Raw genomic sequence first — 26,292 nt, forward strand, 5'->3', positions numbered from 1 at the left:
AAGGTTTTGCAGTGGAAGTCAGAATTTGAGTTGAATCCAATGAGCTACTGGGGTGTGAAATAGCAAAACCCATAAAAACAAATAGCCTGTTAATATAATATGCTTGCTAAAAAGAATACAGCTTGAACTGGGATTTTTAAAAAGGAACCACCTTTCAAATCTGTATAGTAGCTAAAACTTCCTGTGTTTAATCATGAGATAATTATCAAGTCCACTTGTGATGGCTCTTCATGTTTTAAGTATGTTGTCATTACATTTAGTTAGATACATATTAAAACAATTTCAGCATGAAGAGAGGAAATTGTTTAGCAAACATTCCAGTACACAAATAGTTTCAGTTGAGGCATGAGAAAATGTGTGCTTTCCCTACAGTTCAATGTTGGGGTAATGCAGGAATTCTGTACTCCATTAGGAAAACACACATTAACCATTCCAGATTTCTGGTTCTATCCCTAAATGTTGTTCTTACTTTTGCTCACAGTGCTGAGAAGTATCCTGCCACCATTACTTTTTGATGGGGCTGAGATGAAGCTTGTAATTCTAAGCAGTTGACTAATTTTCTTCTCAGATCTGCACAGTGGATCAAATAAAAAAGATTTTCCTTCAGGTGTGGGGCTACCACTGTCCCTGGCTGGTGTTTGAGGCATATAAGGAGTGAAAACTACTGAAATCAAGGTCTGACATGCAAATGAACACGTGTAATTATCACAGATATGGAAGGCAGAAATACAGTGTGAATATATCAAAACTGCCAGTGAAGAAATTCTACACCACCATTTTTTAATCTACCCGGAGAGTGGGAGTCTCCCGAGGCTGTGGAAAGGAAATATTCCTGTCTTATGTGGGTGTTAGTTCACCTGTTTGACAAAGGTATTTTCACAGATACATGAGTGGTAGAGATGTCCAATCCTGACCCTCTGGTTCTGACAAACCCACCCAAGAGTTAGATCTTTTCATCTACAAAATGAGGATATTTTTGCTTTCACAATTTCACTAAGTGAAAGTCAGAATTGCAAAGGAAATTGTAGTTCTGGTGACTTACTAGTTGATTTTATCCTGAACTGAAATGAAATGTTGACTCATCAGGCTTTTCACAAAACAAGAAGGTCAGACTAGTTTTGCCTTGAAAGTGTTGAAATGTTCTCCTGACACTCTTTGAATGAAACAGAACGTTTTGACCTTCTGCTGCTTAAACACTGTGTTTTAGTTTGACCTAAATCTAAACATTTTATTTGGGGTACAATAATTGCATCTTCCTATGGTCTTTGTACACTTTCTCAGACTTGGATTGTGGGCTTTGCTTGCTTGGATTTCCCAAGAGCTTGAGTTTTGTAGTCAGATTTTCTCTCCTGTGGAAATGAACCTCATGAAAATACCCCCTTGGGTAACCTGATCCAACAAGATTGTTCAGCAGAGCAGAAAATGGAGGCCCCCAAAGCCCCAAAAGTACCACAAATGTGACCGAAACCCAAAGAGTTCTGTTCAGTCTGGGCTTGGAACAACACAGCGTAATTTCAGTTTTCATCAAAAACATGCAATAAAAACTTCAGCAAAACCTTTCTGCAAGGAAAAATTTTCCAGTGAGAAATCACTGATAGTAAATTTAAAATCTGCTCTAATACTTGTCCTATAACTGCATCAGCATGTTTTGAAGATTTTTTAGTATGAAGACATGTTTTGTGCATATATAGTTTAGAAGAGTTGTGAGTAGTATTTTAGATCGATTCCTCACTTAAAATGAATTCACCTGCATCCATGGGAGATGTTTGTTCACTCCCCATTGAGGAAAAATGTTGGATCAGTATATATCTTCACAATCCATGCACACAATGTTATTTTTGTATCTTGGGAAGAGAAATTTCTGATTTTTTTTTTGAGGGGAGAGGACTTCCAATATGTTTCTGATGTCTTGTTTAGTGTTGTACAGTCCATACTTGTTGCACTTGATACAGCTTGCTCATATCCCATAAAAGCAGTGCCATGTCCAGATCGTAATAATAATACACAATTACTTCATTAAAGAAGGGAGTAACAATCCAGCTAGCAATGTGAAATTGAATAGATTAAATTGACTGAATAGTGGTCATGTGCTGTGTAAGATCAGTAGTCATTTAGCATTGGCTTCAAAAGTCTTTGAACTGCTAGAGTTTATATAGTCATACAAGGAGAACCAGGCGTATCTGAAGCAAATCTTCAGTTAAAGTTCTTCACATTACTTTGCAATCAAATAAGATACATTTCTAAGAGACTTTCACTGGGTTTATTCTGTCAATGCTAATTTTATTTATTTTCTTATCATGATTATTAGAGTAGAAAATCTAACCTGTTTATTTTTTCCTTAGAAAATTGCCTTCATGGTAGCACTAGGACTGGTTACAACAGAACATTTGGAAGGTAAGATGGCATATGTTGATTTACAGTTCAGTTTTTGAGTGAAATTTTTTCTGTTGGCTTCTATGCCAGAGCACGTTACTGAGGATTGTGGTCAGATGGCTTTTGAATCTCTCCAGAGAAGGAGATTCCACAGCCTCCCTGGGTAATCTGTTCAGTTCTGTTCTGTTACCTTTCTGGTAAAGAAGTTCTTCCTCATGTTCAGATGGAACTTCCTGGGCATCAGTTTCTGCGCATGGCTTCTCGTCCTGTCACTGGGCACCATGGAGCACAGCCCGGTCCATGCTCTGACCCCTGCCTGCAGATAATTATACACATCAACAAGATTTCTTCTCAGTTTTTCGTTATCCCATCCTCTGAAGGGCAATGAAAATTGAAAAAATGAAAATTAAAAAATCAGATGAAATGTTGCCTTCGCACAATTGTGCCTTTCAGTCTCACAATAGTGGGTGACCTTACTTAGCTCTGCCTCCCACCCCATAGCACGGCTCAAGGGGCACAAGGACTGGCCCTGCAGTCAGCACCAGCATGCTTGGCACAGGCTGGTATTTGGACTCACTCAGTCATCATGGTCCTTTAAAAGACATTAATAACTGGAGGAAATAGGGAAACAAATACCCTGCAAAGGCTCTGACCACCACTGATCTGGTTGATGGATCTCTGAGGTTCAAAGATGTTTGCCCAGATACGTAGCAAGTGCCCCCTGCTCCCTCCCATGTGAGATGGACTTCCAGTTTCTGAGTTGATTGTATGTCATCTCTAGAGTTGCACAGAATAATGTGTAAAGTATGGTGAAAATCTGGCATTTGTTTAATAAGATTTTACTTACTTAAGACAACTTCTCACAAAGAATTCCTTCCCTCCATTTCCCCCACTTAGCCAAAAACTTAACAATCTTCCCATCTAATCCTGTGTTTGCATGAGAGCCTCTAGCATGCCTTCCCAGGCTCCTGAATTTGACTTCAAACAAATATTGCACATAAGCCAAATGCAGTATTACATAGTTTTCAGTTTCCTTCTCCAACCTTCCAAAAATAGCTTGCAAAAGTTAGCAGATTTGTATCTTTCTTTGCCTCAGCTCTGTTGTTCTGAAGTCATAGATGAGAGGGGGAAAAGGAGTGTGTTTAGCAAATCTGCCAGTGATGTGAGACAAGTTGGGGTGGCAGAATAGTTCTCATGGACAGAGATGATGAAGATATTTTTAAGAAAATATCTGTACCCTGATGGTTTTAGTTACAAGCTCAGCCGCGACAAGTTGGTGTGATTCCACCAGTAAAAGGAGAGAAAGCTGGTATCTCTGTCAGGTGACAGTGAGTCTTGATCACAAAAAGTGTTAATGGCAACTGATATTAACCACCCATCCCGTGGACCATAGCCAGCAAAATACTTAGGAATTATTGAGTTTAAGTTTTATGTGCTATAGACTTAGGAACATGCTTAGCTACCTTGCTGTCTCAAAAGGTATCTACCATTTTTAGCTTGATTTCTTTTTACTAAGATTTCCAGTTCCTTGGTTTTAAGACAAGTTGTGAATTAGTGAGAAAATACATCTGAATTGTAATGTCTCCTCAGTATATGCAGCAGGTTTCCTGTGGGTCTTGTTGCCATTTTTCAGTGTTTTTCATCTTTAAATTTGCATTTTAGAAAATCATTTAATGTGCCAATGACTGAGAATTTGAAAGCAGTTTAAAGAAATTTTAAGCCTTCATCATTTTTAATCCCTTAATGGTAATGGGTTGAAATGGAAATAAAAAAGCTACAACAATCTGGGGAGAAGATTTATAACCCAAAAATTGCAAATGGTGACTGGTTGTTGTTTTCTTTGTCTAAGGAAAATAGGACAACATTTGAAATTATCCTGAAGAACAAAGTATGCTTACAACAGAGAGGACTTAATTTTGAATAATTCTATACCCTTTGGTTTTATTGGAACTAATAAATTGTTTGTATGGATTTATTGCTTATATTCAAAATGCCAAGCAGTGCTCCACTTTGTTCTACATCAGGTGTGGAGATGCACATTTTAAACCAAACTGCTAAAACACTCATCACGCAGAATCAATTCTTGAAGACAATTTCACTTTTTATATTCCTACTAGCATTAAATAAATGGTTCCAACCAAGAGCTATTTACTATGGAAAGAGTATTTCTTTATCAGAATTGGTGATTACAACTGTCAAAAATGCCCTTATAACTTTCACATACTAAAGGTTATTATTTTACTGCTCTGTCATGTTTAGTTATCAGTCACTGCTATTTATCAGGAAGCAGTGGTCATTACACAGTTCAGTTTATTTTAATACTTCTAATATATTTCTCAATTTGACATTTTTGGAATTTAACTCTATCAAGATTGGGTCATTAAAAGCTTATTCATTTGGTATCATTAATTTAAAGTGTTACTGTTTTTCTTCATTTTATTCATTAATTTTTTGGTGAAGGGCTGTGATCCACTTCTATATGGATTTCTCTATCTGCCTAGAAGCCTTCCCACCTAACCTCCACAGGAGCATTCCCTGCCTGGGAAAAGAACTCTGTTCGCAGAGCCTGAGTGTGAGGCATCTTTACCAGTAAATGAACACAGGTGCTTCCACTGACTGACAGTCTACAAGGTACAGCTTTCCCTGAAGATAAATTGCTATCATGGGCCTCATAGAATGACCATGCAGAGTTTTTATTGGTGAAGGCAGCAGCTCATTGGAGTTTGGCCTCCAACATGAAGCTATCTTCAAATTCATTCATCTTTGTGAAATGTATTACGGTTTAATTTTTCCTGTTTGGTTTCTATTTTTTTAATTAATTGTGCTAGTTTGAAAACAAACCAGTGGGAGATCACAAGTCAGAATTATAACTTATATAGGAAAATTAAAATAAATGCAATAGTACAAGAACACTGACAGAGTCAGGATACAACCTGACACACAGATTGTCAGGGTGTATCCTAGGTCCTAGTCAGAGTGGTGGTAGCAGTCCAGATGAAGTGGGCCTATTGAAGCAGTGATCCTGTAGAATGGTCTGGTCTTCACCTGAAGGTCCAGTGGTGTAGCTCTTGTCCTCTGGAGGTCCCATAGGTAAGGGCTGCTTGTGCTGCTCCAAACCCCAGACTATATCCAGGTGGGAATGCTTGGCTCCTCCCCCTGAGTGGAGCATCTCACAATGGGCTGATGTAATTCTGTGGGTCATGTGGGTCCTTGATTGCCCATTAAACAGAGATAGTACCAGAGGGAGTTATCAGGGATGAGTCATGGTAGGAGATAACAAACACTGCCTCACCTGCTTTAACAGCTTGTGAAGATGATAATAGAATGCATGCTTTTGGTTACATCTTACATTGTAACCTAGGACATTAATAAACGAAGGAATAAGATAGCTCAATTCTGTGATGACTGCAGTGCATGGTTGTAGCATTGAATCTTTCTCTAGGCTGTTAGAACACCTTCTAGCATTACAATTTTGTAAAAAGGTAGTTAGAAAGCAAAACTTTAAAAGAAGGACCTTTAGTTCAGGTCATTCTAAAATGCATATCTTGGTCTATCTAGATTACTGGAATATTTATGATTTAATAAATTGAAACAAATTTAATTTAACTTTATTGCAACCTGTTGTGAAGGGTACACAATACTTTTTTAGGAGAAGTAACACGTAACAAAAAATAGCACACTAGTATATGCTTTTGCTCTGTCTAGGTGTAATTATTGACAGAACCACTCTAGATATAGATGCATGGTATTTTTGTTTCCATAAAGAAAGTGCTCTCCCTCCCTGATGGCTGCATAGGGTGGTGTACATCTCGAGCTGTTTCAGTTCATTACTCTCTCTCTTCATTTCTGTCTATTCCCACTGCTGTTACTTTTCCTCACAGCCAGCCAGCCTTTTTCTCTGTACCATATCAATGCCTCTTCCAAAGCTACATTCCAGGTATCTGCCATATGTGTGATTCAGACCCCATCAGATACTTTCTGTTGCCTTGATGAGAGCATGTACCAAAGAAATTTTCTCTTTAACTTGGGACCAAGAAGGGCAGAGAGTAACAGATCCATCTCTGTTCTTTTATGAGATGCTTGGCCCAGGTGCATGTAAAGAAAACTCTGCTGTATTGAATTCTTTGTTTCTTTTTCTGGGCAATTGAAAGTCACAATCTTGTATCCCTGTGATCACTTCTGGAAGACCAAGCCTGCCCTAACTCCAGTTTTTTCTCTGCACTGCCATGGCTATGCTGAGATGCTGCAAGCGCTGAATTCACTGCCTGGGATCATGAGCCTGGCTGCAAGAGCTGCAGCTCTAGCTCACACTGCTAAGACCAAAAGAAAGAGTCAGCCAAGAACCACTTCCTCTCTTTTATGGCTGCACCAAGGTTCCTCAGTTGTGACGTCTCTGTTACCTTAGGGCCTTGAGAGCATTTCTGTTGTAAAAACTGACACTGACATCAAGAACAACCATCTCTCTTCTGTGGCTCTGACAGGCCACTGGATCTGTGTGTAGCACTCACCCTGCTGCTGCTGCTGCTGAGGCATGATTCCCTTTAGATGCTCCCTGGGAGCTTCGGGATGGGTATTTCAGCATAGACACGTGAGCATTTAATAGGAAATACTTTCACAGTAGGACAGAACTGTTTTCCAGACAAGATCCTGTGTTTTGGAATCTGCATAGCATGGAGGATGTTAACATGATGTTACAGTGGTTACAGCCGAGGCATTTATCTCACATTGCAGTGCAGCTTTGGATCACACTTTTCTTGGTGGTGAGATTCTCTGCAGCCCTTTGAGTCACATGGCAGCATGTGACCAGTTGTGTCAGACTGTGAATACAGGTCTGCCTGTGCTATTTGAACTGCCCTAGGAGAAGACACCTTCTGAACATGAGAGGTGACATGTCCCTGTGCCATAGGAAAACCCAGCTAGTAGGTGCTCTCCTGTTTTTCTTGTCCATCTAGTTTCCTTCTGATGCAACCATCACTCCAAGAACAGCGGCTTAGCCAATAGTCTCTTGTGAAGGAAAAGTTTTAAATCCATATCTTAGAAGTTAGGCCAGTACAAAATCCATGCAAAGTGTTGGCCTCATCTCTACGGACACTGTGTCCAAGACATGACCAACAACACTGATGCCCTTGTATTGTAGCAATGCTTAAAATGGTATGTGGGAATGATCAACACTTGAAAAGCATGCTGGCAACCAGAACTAAGTGTTGGGAATCCAGTTCCTGAGTATCATAAACACCTTGAAAGCTCAGCTGTATCTTACTGTTGGATTACAGGTGGGAGATCTTGCTCAGTACCCTGAAGGCCATTTTCTGGTGCTGCAGGTGTTCTGAAGTAGACCTCTTTAGTTCAGACATTGAGGAAAGACACCAGACCTCCTGCATAATCAGATGGTGTCCTTCGTTTCTCTTGGGTGTGTTCTGGGGCCTCTGGGCTGAGGAACATGCTCCTGCCAATTCCTCTCCTTCTGAGATAGAGCAAGACAGAACAGAGGTATCACCACTGTGGGGGCATTTAGACTAACAAGATCGCTCTGGTACCTCAGTGCAGAGTCTAAACTTTACCTTACAATATTCACAAAGGAAATATTTTGGAATAGAGCACACACTTGATGTCATGGGATGGATGCTGTGTGGCTCTCCTTTCTAAAGTGTGTCTGGGGTTTATAATCAAAATAATAGGTTCTATGCTTGTAATAATCTCAGCATTCTGAACTGACGTCAAGAGCTGGAAAAAGAAATTCTATATGACTTAAATGAAATCCTAGCTCAGATCAAAGGAGCATTAAACCTACAGATTTCTGTGGCCAAGTAATCTGTTCCCTCTCTCTGTCTCTACAGAGTTGTGCGCATGGCTAGTGGTTGCTAAACACAGTCGTCAGCATGTGCCATCTTCAACAGGTGTCACCATTTAGTGGAAGGGAGTTGTAGAAGTTTAGTGGAAGGGAGAAATGGGCTGCAGTCCAAAGAGCCCATCTGTGTGCTGGTGTTTGCAGTGACACATATATACACATATGGCTTGTAATGACATTTTGCATGCTCAGGATTATGAAGTTGTATGCTTCTGGGTGGATAAATCATCACACTCTGGTTAGAACTGAATCAAGCTCTGCCATTTCAACTATGCTTTTTCTAGCCTCCATGGAGGAAAAGTAATGTAAATTGAATTTAGAAGGTTCTCTGTGCTGTCATATGATATGAGCGAAAGGCTTAAGTGTTTTAAATGCTTCCTTTTTGTTAACAGCAGACATTGAGAGTATTTTGAAGGCTCTCTGATGATGCTTGCTGACTATGTGTCTGAAGGGATCATAATGAAAATCTTATAGGGCAACAGAAGTCTACCTTGAAGGAAGGAAAAAATAAAAATGCCTGTGTTCTGAATCTCACAAGGAAAAGCTTATTAATGTCAAACCTTGAACTGCAGCAAATATCAGTGCTAATGCAACCCAATTACACTTTAGAAACTGAAACTGAACACAAAGCTCAAGGGGCTGAGGGTAAGATCATCTTGCTTAACAAGTTATATCTACATTTTTCCCTGATGAATGAGAAATATACAGTTCATGTTCCTTTGCATGGTTACAGAAATCCAGAGCAAGCGTCAGGAAAGAAAGAGAAGAAGCACAGCAAATCCAGCCTACAGTGGACTCTTGGAAACAGAGGTACTTTATCATTCACTTTGTTTACTATGGTTCTATTTCATGTCAATAAAAGGTCTAAGTGTTTCTTACTACAAAAATATATATGAATGCAGAACCATACTTACTTGTAAAGAGATACTGATGTAGAAAAGAAAGAAAAGATCTCATCTCAGTAGCTATGCAACAGGTTTTCACTCCACAACATCACTTTCTCCAAACTAGAATTCATCTTAGTTTTAATAAAGGCCAAAAGGACTAAATTAATATGGGACCTAATTACTCTTTTACCTACAAAGGCAGTCCCTTTAGATCATAACTGGAGAACAGAAGCATTATGTTCAAATGTGCATTGCTAATTCTCTTTTCCTGTGTGCCAAATAATAAATGGAGAACTTTGCTTTTTTTCTAGTGACATTCTTAAAAGGGGTGCGTTGGTTTAAGAATCAGTGTGCTCTGCAGGAGTATAGAAGTCTGCATAATAAATATAATAATGCATAATTAAAAATAAAATGCTCTGGATAATCTCTGTTTTCTGGTACACTTACACTGTTGCATTTATAGTAGTATCAGAATTTGGTCCTGCACAATACAGGATCGCAAACTTGGTGTAAAAGCAGGATATAAATAGGCTTAATTTTTTCTGAAATTTTTTTTCTTTGTTTCTAAACTAACATGTATGCATTTATTCAGCTAATTAAAATTTCACCTTTAAAATTTCAGCACAGTTTATGTTTACTGCCTGAACTTTCTACTGAAATGAAACTCAGTTGCAGCCAGCTCTCCATTTAAGCAATAACATTTCTCTGTGTTCTGAGTTCTTTAAGCCTAAAGAAAGGGATTGTTCTTTATTTAGGCCGAAGTGAATTTTTGGTATGCCAGCATTTCAGATTTCTGTCTTTGTTGGCAGATAGCAAACACATGAGGCTAAGAAGAAGCTCACCGCTGCAGTCAAACAGCTGCATCGCTTGATTGTTCTTTTTTTTGAAAGCATTGGAGATTTCTATACTCCAGAGCAGCTCTAGGCACTCGAGTTCTTCAGAATTCCTCAGCTATTTTCTTTAGTGCAAATATTGATGTCTATACATGCAGTATTTAACACAGTAGGAACTTTAGCCTTGCTAGCATCAAATCTGTAGTGCCTTAGACCTTTTTGTCCCGATTATTAAAATACTTGCAGCAGAGTTTTGTGGCTGTAGCCAGATTGATGTTTGTGACAAACTCAGTTACTCTGGAGCAGAGGTGGAAGAGAGGATGGCCTAGGACTGCTGCACCCCTAGTTCGTACTTCTCATCATACCTATTCTCAAAAGCATATGCTGAAATGAAGGATGGCATGGAGAAAGAAATGTCTGTGAAAGAGTCCTGTGGCTGATCAGCTGTGTCCTCATTAGGAGCTGTCATTAAGTACTGACCATGGGGAATGTCATTCAAGTAAAATGGAGGCAGATGGTTTTTCTCTGATCAATTAGCTGCTCAGACTGATTTGCTAATCAGTGAGTTGAGGTATTTGTTGCATTTCAGGCATTTTGGTGCAGTTTAATTTAGTCTACTGAATGATCTTTAATTCATGATTGTTTAAATTGAAATTGCATATAAATTAGTCTTTTTATTTGCCAACACCCCTCAAAATGGCAGGAGCTCAGCATTTGTAGTGGTGATACTAACTTTGATTGCAAAAATGGGATCACAGTCTTATGTCTTCACTTGAATGGTGTGCTTTTTCTTTTCAAATCTTTGTTCTTAAAACAATGAGATACCATTTTATTTTCCTACTCTCAGTAGCCTTTTTTTTTTTTTCGTAGGAAAGGGTTACATTTCGGGCTGGTTATTTTTTGAAGAAAGAAACATCTATTCAAAATTTATTAACAGCCTAGCAGGTATCCATCTATAAGAGAATAGTTTTCTCACCGCAGAATAAATTATTTATTAGTAAAACCCCTCTAATTTTCTTCCAAGCAGAATCTAACAACATCTAATGGAGGAAAATGGTGCTGTTTCCAATCCTGCTGAACAAGTATTGGATGGCTTACAGGAACAATTCAGGGTTGTCTAGACTATTAATGAAGCCTGGCTTGCTACTGACCACAGCTTGTGCCGTCAGACAAGGCTGGCCATGGGCTGTATTAGATGAGTTAAATATCTCAGACAGATTTGTGGTGCTCTGTGTTTGTAAGTTTGGTGATCTCAGCAGATTGAAATCACTGCCAGTTCCTCAAGATCCTGCACATTCACTTCTGAAAGGCAAATATTTTGCTAAGGGCCTCACTCATTGCTTGCAAATGCAGTATGCTCCTCTGAACTGTAGGCAGGTGTCACAAAGGTAGCAACGTTTTTCCTGCAGGTGAGAAATCCATCACCATTTCTATATATGCAAATAAAGATGTCATCTCACAGCAACAATTTTCCCTTATGGACACTTTTGGGCTTGGAGTTAGTTTTGCTGTAGCCTTGCTCTTACCAGCCCATGCAGCATATCCTGCAACCCCATCAATAAGATTTGCAATTTGTATTTCTCTCTTCTTAATAAAATCTAATGCACAATAAACTGCTCTATGAAGAACTTGTTAGAAAGGTAAATCATGCAACTGTTTGTCTGCCTGTGTCAATGGTCAGTCTAAGTAGCTTTTGGAGAGCTGGTTAAGTATGAGGGAAGCCCATGGAGATTGTTAATCTGAAATGTAAGAGACAACCAGAGCACTTTGCAATGACATGGGGGTTGGTTTCTTTTCCCTTGTAGCGGAAACGCCTTGCATCGAATTGTTTGAATAACCCCTTGTTCCTTTCAACGAGAGGTAAGTGTATTTTTAAATGGATATACTACTGTTCTAATGACATGTTAAAAATTTATTCGTAGGATTTCATATGAGTTACTGTTAGGATACCATAGGGCATTACTTTGTGTAATGTCCCTGCATTTTTTAGTATGAAGTGAAAATAGATTGTTTTCCTGCAAAAACAATGGAAAGATAAGGCTGAAGGTCACGATTGTGTAGAAATGGATCCAAAGCCTCTGCAATCAGTGGAAAATCTGGTCTCTGGCACTTTAAGCACCATGCAGTGAGAGAACTTATGGAAGAGTGTTGCCAACCCCAAGTGCTTAAAAATATATATTGAAAAATAATTACTATTTTAGGCTTATCATTTGCCTCTTTCCACCAGCTTTAAGAAACTGCTCTCCATCCTCAAGTACTAGAAATTTCCCACACCTTTTGCTTTGATAACAAGTGCTGAAAACCACAGTTTTTCTGATTCCAAGAGGTGGAGCCATAAATCTAGACCTGATGACCTTGAAGATGCCTTCCAGTCTTGTATTTATAAGAACTTCAAATATAAAAAATTTAATAGTAAATGTCTTGAGAATTAACAACTCAGAGGAGCTGTTTGGGGATGCTGATGATTAGCTCATGGGAAGAAGTGCATTTCAGGAAAAAATGTGCAACACAGAGAAGACAAAGAGTTGGGACATGTGAGATGAAACACAGAGAATGCTGAGTATAGTTTAATTCTCCAGACAAGGCCCATGTAGTATTTTAGGGAAGAAAGTGAGAAGCTTGAGTTGTATTTCAGAAAAGGAAACAAAGCTAGTAAAGAAATTTGATTCTGTCCTTGTCCTTGTTTTGCCTTTATAACTTACTCTCTACTGAGGTTCATTAGAGGTAAGGGAAGACAGAACTTTTTCTAAGTTAAATATTATTTCAGTATTAGGAGCATTTACAGGGGTAATTATAATTGAGACATGGAGTTTTGACAGTTTTTCAGTATTTGCTTGATCTCGCTGTCAAGTGGCATGTTTAGTGCTTGAGATTCACCTTTCTGCCTCTACCTTGACTTCCTGCACTACAGGAGCACTGACTGAAAAGCAGCAGTGCTTCTCTCTGCCTTCAAAACTTCATGTGCCAGATGCAGACACTTGGCCTACTTACCATATGCCTCTAATGCGTTTGGTCTCAGAGGACAGGAGAGGTTATTACAGTAAACAGTTATGATAGCATGCCTCTTAGCAGGAGGCCAGGCTCATGTGAGCCCCAGTGGAAAGAACATTATTCCTGGCTTAGTTTTATCTTCAAAATTAAAATTGTAATTTATTGTTTGTCTTATCATAGCACTTGTTTTTCCCATGTAAACACATGTGAGAAACCAGGACAGAATGGCATAACAATGCAGCAAGCTGTGCTGCCAGCCCCTTGGTGGGTTTAAGTTAGGGTTTGATATCTCAGACATTCCTTTTGTGACATGTTTCCCATTTTATTTGCAAGGAAGCAGGCAAGTGGCAGAGTTCTACTGATTCAGCTGTCTCAGAGCCTCCTGGAAATCAGCAACCTCTCACCTTAATCATTAATTCTTCTTTGAGTCCTCTATCTTTGCTTTTTCCAGAATCCAGAATATGTGCTGGAGTTCTGCATATTCTAAGAATGTTAAGATGGACTTCTTTATAGCAGAATTCCCCACCTCAGCAAGGGTTTTTTTGGCACCAGCACTGTTTTGCTGGATGTTATGCAAGCTCTGAGCTGAAGGCAGGTGCTGTCCCAGATTGTTTGGCTCTGCAGTGATGTAGTTCTCCAGCTTCACTGCAGAGATGGCTACCCCTTCTCTTATAAAGTGCTCCTTTTAAAATATTGTCTTCAGTTTAATTTTTCAGCAACTAGAAGAGGGAAGGGGACATGTTTAAAGAAGTTTAAAACTTTGTAGCAAAAGTGAGCTGAAAAGACAAATAAACAAACTAGAAAAAAAATCCCCATGATGTCCAGGAAACAACTGTCATTTCTGGAAATACAGAAGAGGACAATTCTTGTAAATTTTGTTCAAAATGTCAATTAATCAGGATTCATTAATATGAAAATGTCTTATCTGAAATAAGGTCACATCTTCTGACATATCATTTCTACAAAAGACTCATCATTTATGAAGCCTCTGTTTATTTGAGTAACATTTATATCCCCTGAGTAATCATGATGTCATATAGTGGTGGATATTTGGGTGTGTATTTTTGGATATGAAGTAACACCTACAGATTTTATAAGTGTGATTATTTCTAGAACTCATTGCCAAAGTATACTACGATTCTTGGGAAAACTAGAGAAATTTATGGAAGAAAAAAATCTGTCAAAGACTGTTAAATATAAAAATGAGTGTGCAAGCTCAGGGTTGGGGAAGCACATAAACTTCCAGGATGAGAAGGATGGTTCTGGAATAGAAAGATTTACTCAGTTCTTGCCCTGTTCTTGCACTCTCTGCAGGAATGGCAGCACTGTGCACTGTTAGCAAAGATCAGAAGGATTTACAGCCTGTGGTCCAGGTTAGGGAAAGCTGTTTCTTTATTCTCAAGTTCCTCTTCCTACATGTGTGTGAGGCCTACTCATGTGTACATCTTCACATGTATGCACACATCAGTGTGTAAAACCAACGGCAGGGGACTTCCAGGTGGGTCTGATATGAGGGATCACAATGGGACAGCTATATTCCCATTCTGATGAGAGAGGGAAATGAAGGAGGACAACAGAGAAATATCAGTTTGGTTGCCTCCACTTTAACCCAAAGAAAGGCCTGTCCATTAAGCATTTTTCACTGGGACAGTGTGCTCCAGCCCCTTGCAAGGACCCAAGGGAACAGTTGGGAGCTGTGTCAGGGGAGGTTTAGACTGGATATCAAGAAAAGGCTCTTCCCCCAGATGGTGGTGGGGCACTGGACAGGCTCCCCAGGGAATGGTCACAGCCCCAAGGCTGCCACAGCTCCAGGAGACTTTGGACAACGTTCTCAGGCACAGGGTGAGATTATTGGGGTGTCTGTGCAGGGCCAGGAGCTGGACTCTGTGATCCTCATGGGTCCCTTCCAGCTTAGGATATACTGTGATTCTATGAAATCAGCAGCAAAAATTACAACCAACTGCGCAGTTCCCATAAAGCTCTTAATGTTTTCTGGCTTTTTATTTTTGGACCAAAGTGTGTTGAATTCCACATTTTTTTTTTTTTTTATGGAAGGCTTGGCCTGCTTTCCAGCAAGCTCTGTTGGTTCTTGTTCATATCAGGTTGTGAATACAATCACTACAGATTCATTCATCCAAAGGTCACTGGTGTTCTGGGTGGTAGCTGTTTGATGAGAAGGAGTTGATGATGCCATCAGGCTCACTCCCACAAGGAGCTGACCATTTTGTTCAGGAATCAGCTCAACATTTAAACCTGTGTTTAATGATTAGTCAGAGGCACCTATTTAATACTCCACATTAAGTTCTGGGCCAGCCTTTTCAACACCCAGAACACTGAGGTCCTCTTGGAGGACTTTTTGACTACTGGCATGTGGAGAGGAGTTCTGTATGAAAATTTCTGAAAATTTCAAATACCATGACCTTTTAGCATCAGACCTTTGGACATGGGATTCTTGCAATGTGCATTTTTAATTCTCAAATGCTAATGCTTGCTGTTACATTCTTTCCTGCCAGCATTAATTTTGGCAATGTCCTGATCTCCTATGCCACATCTTGACTAAAATTACTCCCATAGCTGAGAACTAGCAACTGCTGCAGCAATGTATTTTCCACTAATCTGTTTTCTGCCCTTCTTTTATATGCTAGCAAATGAGGATCCATTCTGGAAGGTACGTGTGGCAAAGTTTATGTATTAGTAAGTATCTTTCTCATCACTGTGTATTCAATGCTTGCTTCTGATTATTGTAGTCACTCTCAAGGTACCTAATTGCAGTATTCTCTTCTCCCACTTAACTAAATCTTAGCGTCCCTAAGCTAGAATTTCAGAGATGAACTCTTGGGCTTTCACATGCAAGGCTTGAGTTTAGTCCCTTTGTTGATTCCACTGTCTGAAAACTTACTAGTCCAGATTTGTGGGTTTAATGAAAATTTTATAAGAAAAATGAGTAATGATTCTAGTTTGTAAAGATTAAATCTCCTTACATTGAGGTTAAAATTAAGATCCTTTGAGCAGGTAGTCTAAAGAGTACATTTTGGAGAGTGATTTTTTGACAGGACTGGTTCAGAATTCAAGATACAAGCCTGACTAAAACTGCCATGAAACTTTTTAATTAAAAATGAAAATATTCTTTTGGAATTAAAAACATATAAAATTACTATTCTCCTTCCTGGGAAACCAGTAGGAAATTTTTGATTTTTTATAATGATTCACAAGCCATGAGAGTTTCAAAATCAGTGTCTCCTTTATTAAAATGCACTTAATTATAAAAAGAGTAATTAATGTTGCCACCAGATTAGCATAGCAATCTACTACATGACATTATAACTTTGTTGATGAGTATTAGTTGATGTTATGAATTGCTTCAGACAAAGCACTAATCAGTCTTGTTGGAGAAAGGTTGTCAGCAAGTCTGAGCAGAGAACAATTAGTACCAGAGAGAAAGAGGCCAAAGGAGTTCACGAAAGAGGGTACATAGCCTAAGGGTGTGCTCCAGCCTCCTGTTTCCCCAGCTACCCTTTGAGGCAATGGGCATGGAACATGGAACTCTGCTTTTTCCCCAGAACCCTTTTCTTGCTTGCTTCCTTCTGCTTAGGGCATGAAGGACAAGTGATCCCCACATTAACTCTGACTCAAGATAGAGCCATGCACGGGGATACATGTGTTGTAGTAGCACACTGGCAAAGAAAAAAGTGAAATAATTCCTGTGTCACAAACTGGCTATATTAGTCGACTCTCTCCTGTGTTTCATTAGTTCAGTTTTATGTTTCTGTTTCAATTTATGGAACTTGCTTCTGGCTTTTTTGTTGTTTGTTGCTATCATACATCTATTATTTCTATCTTCTATGTCTGTCAGGGTCCTTTTGACAATTAGATTTCGTGTTTGAAGGAGTCTGTCTGCTGCAGTAGAGGCTTTAAATGCTGTATAGAGAGACATTCTCAATGGATTGACTTTACCCAGGGCATCCTTCTCTTGCAGAACGAGATTCACCACGATGAACACTGCACTGCTTGCAAGCATGGAGTTAACTTGCAGCCCTGTGGCACATGTCCTAGAGCATATCACCTCAACTGCTTGGACCCACCCCTCAAAACTGCCCCGAAAGGGGTCTGGGTCTGCCCAAAGTGCCAACAGAAGGTAAGCTAGATGGAGCATGGCATACCAAGAAGGGAAAATGGGAGACACCTCAAATTTGTGTACCCCTAAACTAATCTAACCTATGGTCATAGCTCAGTGGACTACATTAGATAAAGAAATACTGAGAGGCTTTTAGTGCATTTAGCAGTATTTATTTCTGGTATTTTCACCATCCTAGAGTTAGAATATACACAGAGGGCTGTAGCTTGCCTAAAATTGCTAAGAATTGTCCTCTTAAAATGTCTCTTCAGTTCTTTCGGCTCCTTTCTTTATGGTAACACCACTAGCATGTAGCCAGACAAAGAATGTAAATCTTAGAGATGAGGGTCAGAAGTCAGAAGGAGACACTGTTCACCAGTGGATCTGAAAGGTGTGAGGAGAAAACTTCCTTTTCTTTAAATCATGTTTGTTACACACAACTGTCCATCACAGTTAGGCTAATCTGTTAGCATAATCTGTTAGTTATATGCTAATCTTTCTAGTTGCAGTGAATAATGCTGATTGCACAAGCAAGAAAAAAATTACTAAAACACTAAGGTGTCACTAAAGTGTAGATTCTGTGCCACAGAGTTCCTTGTGCTTAGCCTTGAGATCACTTTTATGTTCTGAGACAAGGACCCAAGTTCTGGTCCTGCCGCACTGCAAGGCTGGAGCAAACATTAATGTGTGTTTTTTGGAATCCTAACCATTTATTGTTTCCCGGGCTTATAGGTGTTAAAGAAAGATGACAATGTGCCATGGACTGGAACTCTGGCTATTGTTCACTCCTATGTTACTCATAAAACAGGTAGGGGTTAACTCAGCCACTGACAAGAGATTCCCTGCTCATGATGGGCAATGTCATTTGAGTCCTTCTTAGCAGAAATATCAAGGTGATGTTATAATGCTGCCAGGTCTGATGGTATAGGTCATAGGGCCGTAAGTGACTGGGCAGAGCAGACTTTTTCTCTCCCCTTCCCTTTGGTCTGCTCCTTTGCCATCTTCTTCCTGTAAGGAAGTTGGGAGTGATCTCTCAGGAACTTCACTCTCTGGAGGAAGCTGTCATCAAAGTGGTGCCTTCTCTGGAACAGGGCTGGAAACAAGATTTTGAGGCAGCATCATTGTTTGTGAGGCACAGTCAAGCTAAGCAGAGCCATGTAATTGGGTGTGTAGCACACTGCCAGACTAGTGTCTCAGACACCACAGCAATACCAGCTTCTAACTGTTTCAGTATTATTTGTATGGCAGCTACTAGGGTCATACACTGTGTGACAGCTGTGCATTGAGCATTATTCTTTTTTAGTTCCCTGTTGCACTCTTACAATAATGCTGTTTGGGGCATTAGATCATATTTGTAAGGAGCTTTACGGAGGTCTGGCACAGTTACAATTGTGCTTTTCTGCCAGAGTCACTATTGCCATTCATGCCCCAAGAGGGGCTGGCCTCTTCCTAAATACCATTCACCTCTTTCTTGGAGACCTCCAGGATCACATGTGGTCTAAGAATGAATTTTAATTAATCCTAAAGGTGCACTGTAGCTTTTGGGTTGTCCTCCTGTGTGCTAACCATTGACATAGACACATGCATAGAATCCCAGAAACATTTAGGTTGGAAAAGACCTCCAAGTTCATTGAGTCCAACCTGTAATTGATCCCACCTTGTCAACCAGCCCAGAGCACTGAGTACCATGTCCAGCCGTTCCATGGACACCTCCAGGGATGAGGACTCCACCACCTCCCTGGGCAGCCCCTTCCAATGCCCGACCACCCTTTTTGTGAAGAAATGCCTGCAAGCAGAAACTCCAGATTTCTGTGGCTGTACCTGCTGACAAAACTCACGATGCAAAATACCGGCTTCTGCTTTCTGTCCTCAAGTGCACATTATGTCCTTTTCTTAACCTCTGCATCCTTAACCTTATTGTTCCACAGTCAAAGAAGAAGAGAAGCGAAAGTTGTTAAAGAGAAGCAGTGAGCTGAAGAGTGAGCATAGACAGTTAGAAGAAAAAGATCGACTTCTCAACAATGCAATGAAGGTAGGACACCTGACTGTGGACACAGTCTCCTGAAGAGATGTTTATAAAGAATTTAAGCCCAAAAAACTGGTATTTTATGGCTAGAAAATTATTCAAGCTCCCAAGCTATAGATTTTCAAGTATGAATGTGTTTCTCTCTGAGGAAGTACATGTGCATTTCCTTTGTGCACAAAAGCAAGCCACTCTGGAGTGGCTTGAGGAGGAGAGATCACTTGAATTCCTGTGGCACACACACAAACAAAACTTCCCAAATAGCCATGGCTGCCTTCCTTGTAGTTGCATCCATAGCTCTGAGCTACCAATGACTTCAAGGCACTTCCATCCTCTAGGTGAAAAGTTCAGTCACAAGTGTGTCCTCTGCTGGTAGCTGCTTGTCCATTAGTTCAAACCTCTTTATATTAAGTAGAAATAACCATCTTTACTGAATGTTGTAACATCTCTCCATGACTGGAAATGGATTCACAAGTATTTTGTCTCTCCAAACTAATTTCAAAGCTAAATGTTGTCTGGAGGTGTCTCCCACACATATTGTGCCATTCTGGCTGAATGGGCTGAATTCAAAGCCATAATTCCTACCCTTCATGGCTGAAGGAACTGATTTGAGGCTACCTCCCTCCTAAGAGGTAGCTGTTAGTTTGCATGGCAGTCTGAATAAATATTTGGCACTTCCTTACTTGAAAAATCAAAGTGGCAGCTGCAGGAGTAACTGGTCACTGCTTGTTTTACCACTCCGGTTATTCAGAGGAGGCATGTTAAAATATTTATCACATAAAACAGAGTGGAAGAAAAAGCAATAACTTATTAAAAGACATCACTGTGGGGAATATTCCCTGTACATGTTTATAGCACTAATGGAACCACACGCATATGTAGTAGGTAGGAGAGTGCAATGGGCTGAGAAATTTGGAAAAAGAAAAGCTGTCAGCTATCAGGTGTGTGTCACGGCTGTCAAAATCAGTAAGATTTCTACCTAAGCAGAATCAGGTTCGTTCAGTGGGCAACACTGTCTTATTTAAATGGTAATATCAACCAATGATTATATTTATTGGAAATGTATCCACTTGAAAGGAGAAAATAAATTAAAAGTGTCTCAGCACAGAGCAGTTTCATTCTGACATTTTAACAGAGATTTGTATGAAAAAGAACGCTCTCATACACCCGACAGGTGCATTGGTAAAAATCTGAAATTTCATATCTCTAAGCCAACCTCTGAGCAGCTCCACACAGTTGCTTTCCAAACAAGTTTATTTTCAAGTGAGCATTTCCCAATTCCCCAGGACTGGAGAATCCCCACCCCTGAGCAATCTAGACCATAGCCAAAGAGGAGCAATCTGCAGACAAGTAATTGGTTTGGTCAGAATCCTGGGCACACTGGGAGAAAGGAAACAGGTTTCAGATATTAGAGGCCACTGTCCCCTTCCATCTCACAGACAGACTCAGTGTTTGGGTCTGTTCCTCACAGAAGAATGGGGCGCTGGATGCAGTAGTCTATGGTTGGGAAGGGAAAGGAGAATCACTGATTCTTCCTATCTCTTTTTAGAGAAATGGAAGATTTGGGATGCCTTTGTTTAGCTCCTGCTCTTGTGCCCATTTGCACAGAGGTTTGTATGGAACATTTCAAGTGATCACAGGGTGCAGTCTGGCTACCCCGAGGGACAAAAGCTTTCTTGTGACTGCTGTGGTGTAACAGTTGTGTCTTGGAGCAAAGTTATCTGCCGGAAAAATATTGGTATCATGTTCAGTGAGATTAATGGATCTTCACAGTTCCTATTCCCTGAAATGTGTGGCACATATGAAATGCATCCTGGTGAGGTTCACCCATCAAGCACTTATCAGGGTCCTTTGGTAAGAGTGAGACACCTGAGGGGTGCCTTCTGTATTTTCAGTAATGCAGCTATTGCACTCCCATGCCAGGCATCTCTGTGGAGTGCCGAAGGCGTTCCTGCCAGGCTGTCTACAGGATGGAGTCGGAAATGTCCTCCAAATGCGTTTCACTGCGAAGAATGTTATTCCCTCAGACAGCTACTGCAATGTGTGCAGTGCTGGTGATTATTCCATTTGTTAAGCTGTGGTTTTGCTTCCCCCAAAGGAGAATATTCTTCATTTGAGCAGAATGCGCACTCAAGGCACCAAAGGATGTCTGGAGAGATGTTTGACACCACTCTGAATGTATTCTCAGTCTTTCCTTCTCTCTCCCCTTCTCTTTATTTGACAGAAGTGCTTAGAGCTAAAAACCAGCCTGTTGGCCCAGCAGAAAGGGACTCAGTCATCACTGGAACGTCTCAAAACCCTCATTAGACTGATACAAAATGAGCAGATGATTCAGGTTACCATGACGACGACCACCACCACCTCCCTGCTATCCATCCCTTGGATCAAACCCTCCCCTGCCTCTGCTGCCATGCACAAAGCCTTGCAGCCATCACAGGGTAACAACTGACAAAGAGTCGGCTGTGCGAGGTCTAAGGAAGGGGGGACGAGAAACTTTATGCACGTGAGCATAGGAGAGATGAAACTGGAACAAAGACAAGAAGAAGCAATCTCAGTTTTGATACACTTAGAGACTTGCAGACCAGTCAGCCCAATTTGTAGGTCACTGTGGCAGCAGGTTCCCACAGAGCAGGTTGTGCTGCGGTTTTGTATTTGCCAAGACCTTCAGTGCTTATGACATTTTGTTTTGTTGTGTTGGCCTTAATGTATTTATGACTGAGGATGAACAGGAAAAGCATGGCCAATAGGAAGCGGGATAGCCTTTTGTGGTGGCAGACAGGCTTTCTGTTCTAAGCAGAAAGGGGTTAGTGAGGTATTAGAGAAGTAGTTGGGCTGAAAGCTATTTGTGTGGGGGGTATTCAGTGAGATAACCAGAAACTGAGCTACTTAGGAATTGACATGGATTGTTTTCAGAGGAACAAGTTTGGCCCCATTGATTCAGGTGACCTGGAGATGGGGTCGTTGTGACCAGAACAGCATCACGGACACTCACAGAGCCTTGGAAACAAAATATCATTTTTTTCCGTATTATTAGACTTGGGAATTGAAGCTATTTAAAGAAAGAAACTGTATGAAGTTAGCATTTCTAGTAAAATATTGAAGTATTTTCATGCTGATGCTTCTGTATATGCGTTCTGAAGTATTTAAAAAATACAACGGTAAAACTCCTTTTGCAGGTCCTTTTTACTTATTTTGCTATCAGTGTATTTTTCTCATGGAATTTTTGTGCAAGGTTTAGCATAAACCATAACAGTGGATATCTTTGAAAGTTTGGGTTTCATTATTTAAAGAGATTATTTTGTGGTTTTCTTTCTTTTTTTTTCATTTTGGATTCTTTTTTAAAGAAAAAAGCAAATAAATATTCTGGGTTTTTTTTCTTGTCAGTACAGATAATATGCCAAAAAGATAACTTTACATTTTTTGTACTGCATTTTTATTGTTAAAGATATGTAACATGATTTAAAATTCTTTTTCTTTTTTTTTTTTTTTCTTGTAGAAATATCTGCTGAAATGGTACAGGAAAAAAAACTGCCTCAAGGGGTTGTTTCTCAAACTGGAGACTCGAACTTAAGACTTCTGGGGGAGGGACAGGGCATGGAAAATTAAAAGGGTTTGGGGGGATTTTGTTTCTGGAAATTTGCTTCCCTTTTAACATTTTTTTTGGATTTTAGCATATTTGGGAAGTGTTTAGCATTAGCCTGAGAAAATCCCAGTTCACCTGCTTGTTTCACTAGCTGGTCTTCCTGATTCTGCAAGGTCCTGCCTGGCCCCCAGGGCCCCTGGAAAGGTGGTGATGGACACCTCGGTTTTCTCAACTGACATTCCCCAGTGCCATTGTCTCTGTCTTTTTAAGTTTCCCATCAATTAGCACAACAGGTACTTATGGAAAGCGACCAGAGCAGGACACAGGCTAGTCTCTCATATCAGCATATCACATGGTGCCGAATAGCTTTTTTTGTTTTTAATTAAAAAAATAAACACATGAGGGACTGGCTGTTTCTGTTGCCCATCACTAGGCAGCACATAGTCCCTTCAACCATTTTCACAACTCCGGGAGAAACTGTGCGGTACTATACAAATCTATTTTAATACACAACACTCGATTGAACAAGATTTTTATATTCTTTTATTGATGAACAAAGTGAACTAAGTAAAACACAGTTGTTATACATTGGTTAATGTATGCCAATTATGCATTCTGAGTGGCTTGCAATGTAAATGTTTTTAGGTTTAATGATTTTTTTTTTCCTTCTCAGACAAATTTAAAAAAAAAGGAAAAGTGTGGAAGGTTGAATATGTGAAGAATTTCTGAAGAACTGTCTTCAACTGTTAAAAGTAGTTATTTTGAAAAGGGGACTGTCCAGTGGATAGTGTGCATAGAAAAAAAAAGTGTTTGTCTTAAATATGCCAATGTAGTTATACTTCTTTATGATGCATTAAACTTGACTGACAATTTCCTGGCATTGTCATGGTGGTCACTGCTACCGAGGGCCACAGCATGGCCTGCCCAGGGCCCGTTGAGGGACCCCCTCCCTGGCCAGACTCTCTCTGGGGTGGAGGGGGCGGAAGAGACTGCTGCCGATTTCTCCACCGTGTTCAATTTTCAAACTTAAGCTGCAAGAATGAATACAGTACTTTCTGCTTGCTTTCTACCAGGAAGGTGGCCTCTTCCTTGAGGCCGCTGTGTCTCCCAGGCAGAGGCACCCTGTCCAGTCCCTTGCTTAGCTTCCCACCTCTTGGAATAATTGCCAGTCTGCCAGACCCCTGGGCTTTGCTTTCATACCTGCACTCTCAGGTGTTCTTCAAATGTGTGGTGACCCTATTTTGTAAAGTAATTTATAAATCACTTTATAACTAAAAAGAAAAACGAAACAAGGAGAGACGGCCCGCACAGGGGTTGGCTGGTTTCTGGCTGGTGGAAGGGATGGAACTTCTTCCCAATAAAATTAATCAAATTAAAGCAAAACACTGTCACAGCTACATAAAGCCTGCCACAGTGGCTTATGCAGAGCAGAAACAGGGGTGGGGTTTTCTTGTCAGGGGTAGGGGAAAGGGTATTTTTTTGTCTGGGAGTGTGTTGCCTTGTCTTCACCTCCTGGCAGTATCACCATTTTAATTTCAGGCTGCAATGGGGAGAGGAACTCAGCACTGCACTCCTGCTTCCCCTACAGTTCAGCAGCTCCCTCCTCCCTCCCAGCCCCTGCTACATGGAAGGCAGGCTGATTTTTCCTAATATTGCTTCCAGTATTAGAAGACACCTCTCCTCCATGCCAGAAAATCCACCAAATGATCATCATCATCATCATCATCATCATCATCATCATCATCATCATCTGTCTGCCACCACCCTAATCTTTAAACTCAGTGCTGTGCTAACACACAGGAGCTATTTACAGAGCTCTGCATGTTGCCTTAATAATTAATGCAGTTGCAAGAGAGTGTAACCTTTAATCTTTGATAGTAATTTAAATTGAGGTTTTGGTGGAGATTTGCAGGAGCCATGGTAGCCTCCGTGTTCCTTACTGTGGCACGGACATTGTTTTTGAAAAGAATTGGGAGCTGCAGGGCTCCCAAGTGAAAGTTATCTTTGCAGCTATGCCAGACTTCACAACTTCAGGGCTCTTTATTTTACCATGACAGACTGTTTCCTGTGCACAGGACCTTTTCACATGGCATCTTGCAGAGGATATGCTCTGCAAATAGCCATTTAAATGGTGTGTTGTCTCCAAGCCTGTCAGTTTTGTATTTTGCACCTCTTCAAATGTAATTTCACCTATTCTTCCTCGTTACTGTCTCTTGTCCCTCAGAAATGAGAGGAAAAAGAACACTTCTGTCTGTTGGGAAGTAACACAGAGCAATGCCAGAATGAGCAATTTTTGTGTCAAGATCTCAGATGTTTTGAGGTTTCATACTCTTTAGAGGGAGAAGCCACTAGGACCTCAATGCTCAGAAGTCAGGAAGCAAAGTCAAGACCTCTCAATTTTTTTTTTAGTATTTTGTTTACAATCACAGCAGCAATTTTTGGAAGATGTTGCAAGATGATTTCACAATAACATCAGCCCGGCAAGTGGCTTCTCTCATGGCAGACCTCTGTGTAAGGATAGCAACAGAAACTACAGCAGCTATATCAGGAGTTTATTCCACATGCCAGCCAGCTGTCTAGTAGTTTGATGGCCTATTAGGATCACTTAAACTTTTAGAAGAATGCATTATAAACTGATACATACCTTTTGTTCTGTGTTCTGCATGTCATCTGCAGTTGGAAAGAAAGTCATTATGCTGAAATGAGTGGCAACAGCCACATCAGATAAAACTACTTAATCAAGTTTTTCCAACTGCAGCTTATTTTGCTTAGAAAACAAAGCCTGGCTTCTGAGATCAATCACTAGTGACTGACTGGTGCAAAGAGAAAATGCCAGACTCCCCTGCTGTAAGCCACTTTTAAGTTCACCATGGAGAAGATCATTAAAGTAAGAGTTGGGACTTTTTTCCTCCCTTAAAAAAGCAAACAAAAATTACATTTTCCTGATAGGAAAAACTACAAAGCATACACAAGCTTGCTAGAACACATTCTAGCCAGGGAGAAAGAAAACAAAAGATGCTATTGCCCTTTGAAGTTCTTGTTTGCATTTGTACTGGCAAATTGCAGATGATTCTTTGCTGTTTAAATGCAGCAGAAATACTGCACTCCAACCTTTGATTGAGCAGTTACCACAGAAATTTTAATTCACTTTTGCATTTCATCTTTGGGCTTAAAATGCTGCAATAAATCACCTTTCTCCTCAATATTCATGCTAGAAACACAGCTGACTGGCAGTCCAGCTGCAGTTGACATTCTTCAGTTGCTGAGGTGGAAACTTCAATCTTCCCAGCACTGGTGCTATGTTGGTTCCACATGGGAACAGTGCCATTTCACTGCCGGTGTGTGGCCCTGTCCCCACTGTGTGGTTACCCTGCTAAGCAGGAGTGCTGCTGTGATGACAGCTCAGTGAGGCTGCTCTAGCCCACACCTTGAACTCTGGAACTCCACATGCTTTGCTTACCTCCCTCTCAGGGAGACAAAGGGAAATCTAAGCAGAGCACAGGGTGCCAAGCTAGAACCGTGGCCAAGGCCCTGAAAATCAGTGACACCAGGTTCATTATTTTCCATTGGAGGACGCTTGAAATAATAATTTAATGAGTGAGTCCAATATCTCTTTAAATACTACATTCCCTTTCTCCCT

The 26,292-nt window shown here is 40.4% G+C and overlaps 1 protein-coding gene across 1 annotated transcript in view; it reads left to right on the plus strand.

Annotated features, from left to right (window-relative positions):
- Positions 1–21,518, plus strand: part of LOC138104774 (PHD finger protein 21B-like) — an 81,548-nt gene extending 60,030 nt beyond the window's left edge. Inside the window, exons 5-12 of the mRNA XM_069003978.1 lie at positions 2,343–2,394; positions 8,955–9,031; positions 11,747–11,801; positions 15,578–15,600; positions 16,909–17,067; positions 17,779–17,854; positions 18,975–19,078; positions 21,294–21,518. Of these exons, the coding sequence (XP_068860079.1) occupies positions 2,343–2,394; positions 8,955–9,031; positions 11,747–11,801; positions 15,578–15,600; positions 16,909–17,067; positions 17,779–17,854; positions 18,975–19,078; positions 21,294–21,518 (771 nt within the window). The remainder of the gene's footprint in view (positions 1–2,342; positions 2,395–8,954; positions 9,032–11,746; positions 11,802–15,577; positions 15,601–16,908; positions 17,068–17,778; positions 17,855–18,974; positions 19,079–21,293) is intronic.
- The last annotated feature ends 4,774 nt before the right edge of the window (positions 21,519–26,292 follow it).

The sequence above is a fragment of the Aphelocoma coerulescens genome, chromosome 1A (genome assembly GCF_041296385.1).
Source record: "Aphelocoma coerulescens isolate FSJ_1873_10779 chromosome 1A, UR_Acoe_1.0, whole genome shotgun sequence".
NCBI classification, from domain to species: Eukaryota; Metazoa; Chordata; class Aves; order Passeriformes; family Corvidae; genus Aphelocoma; species Aphelocoma coerulescens.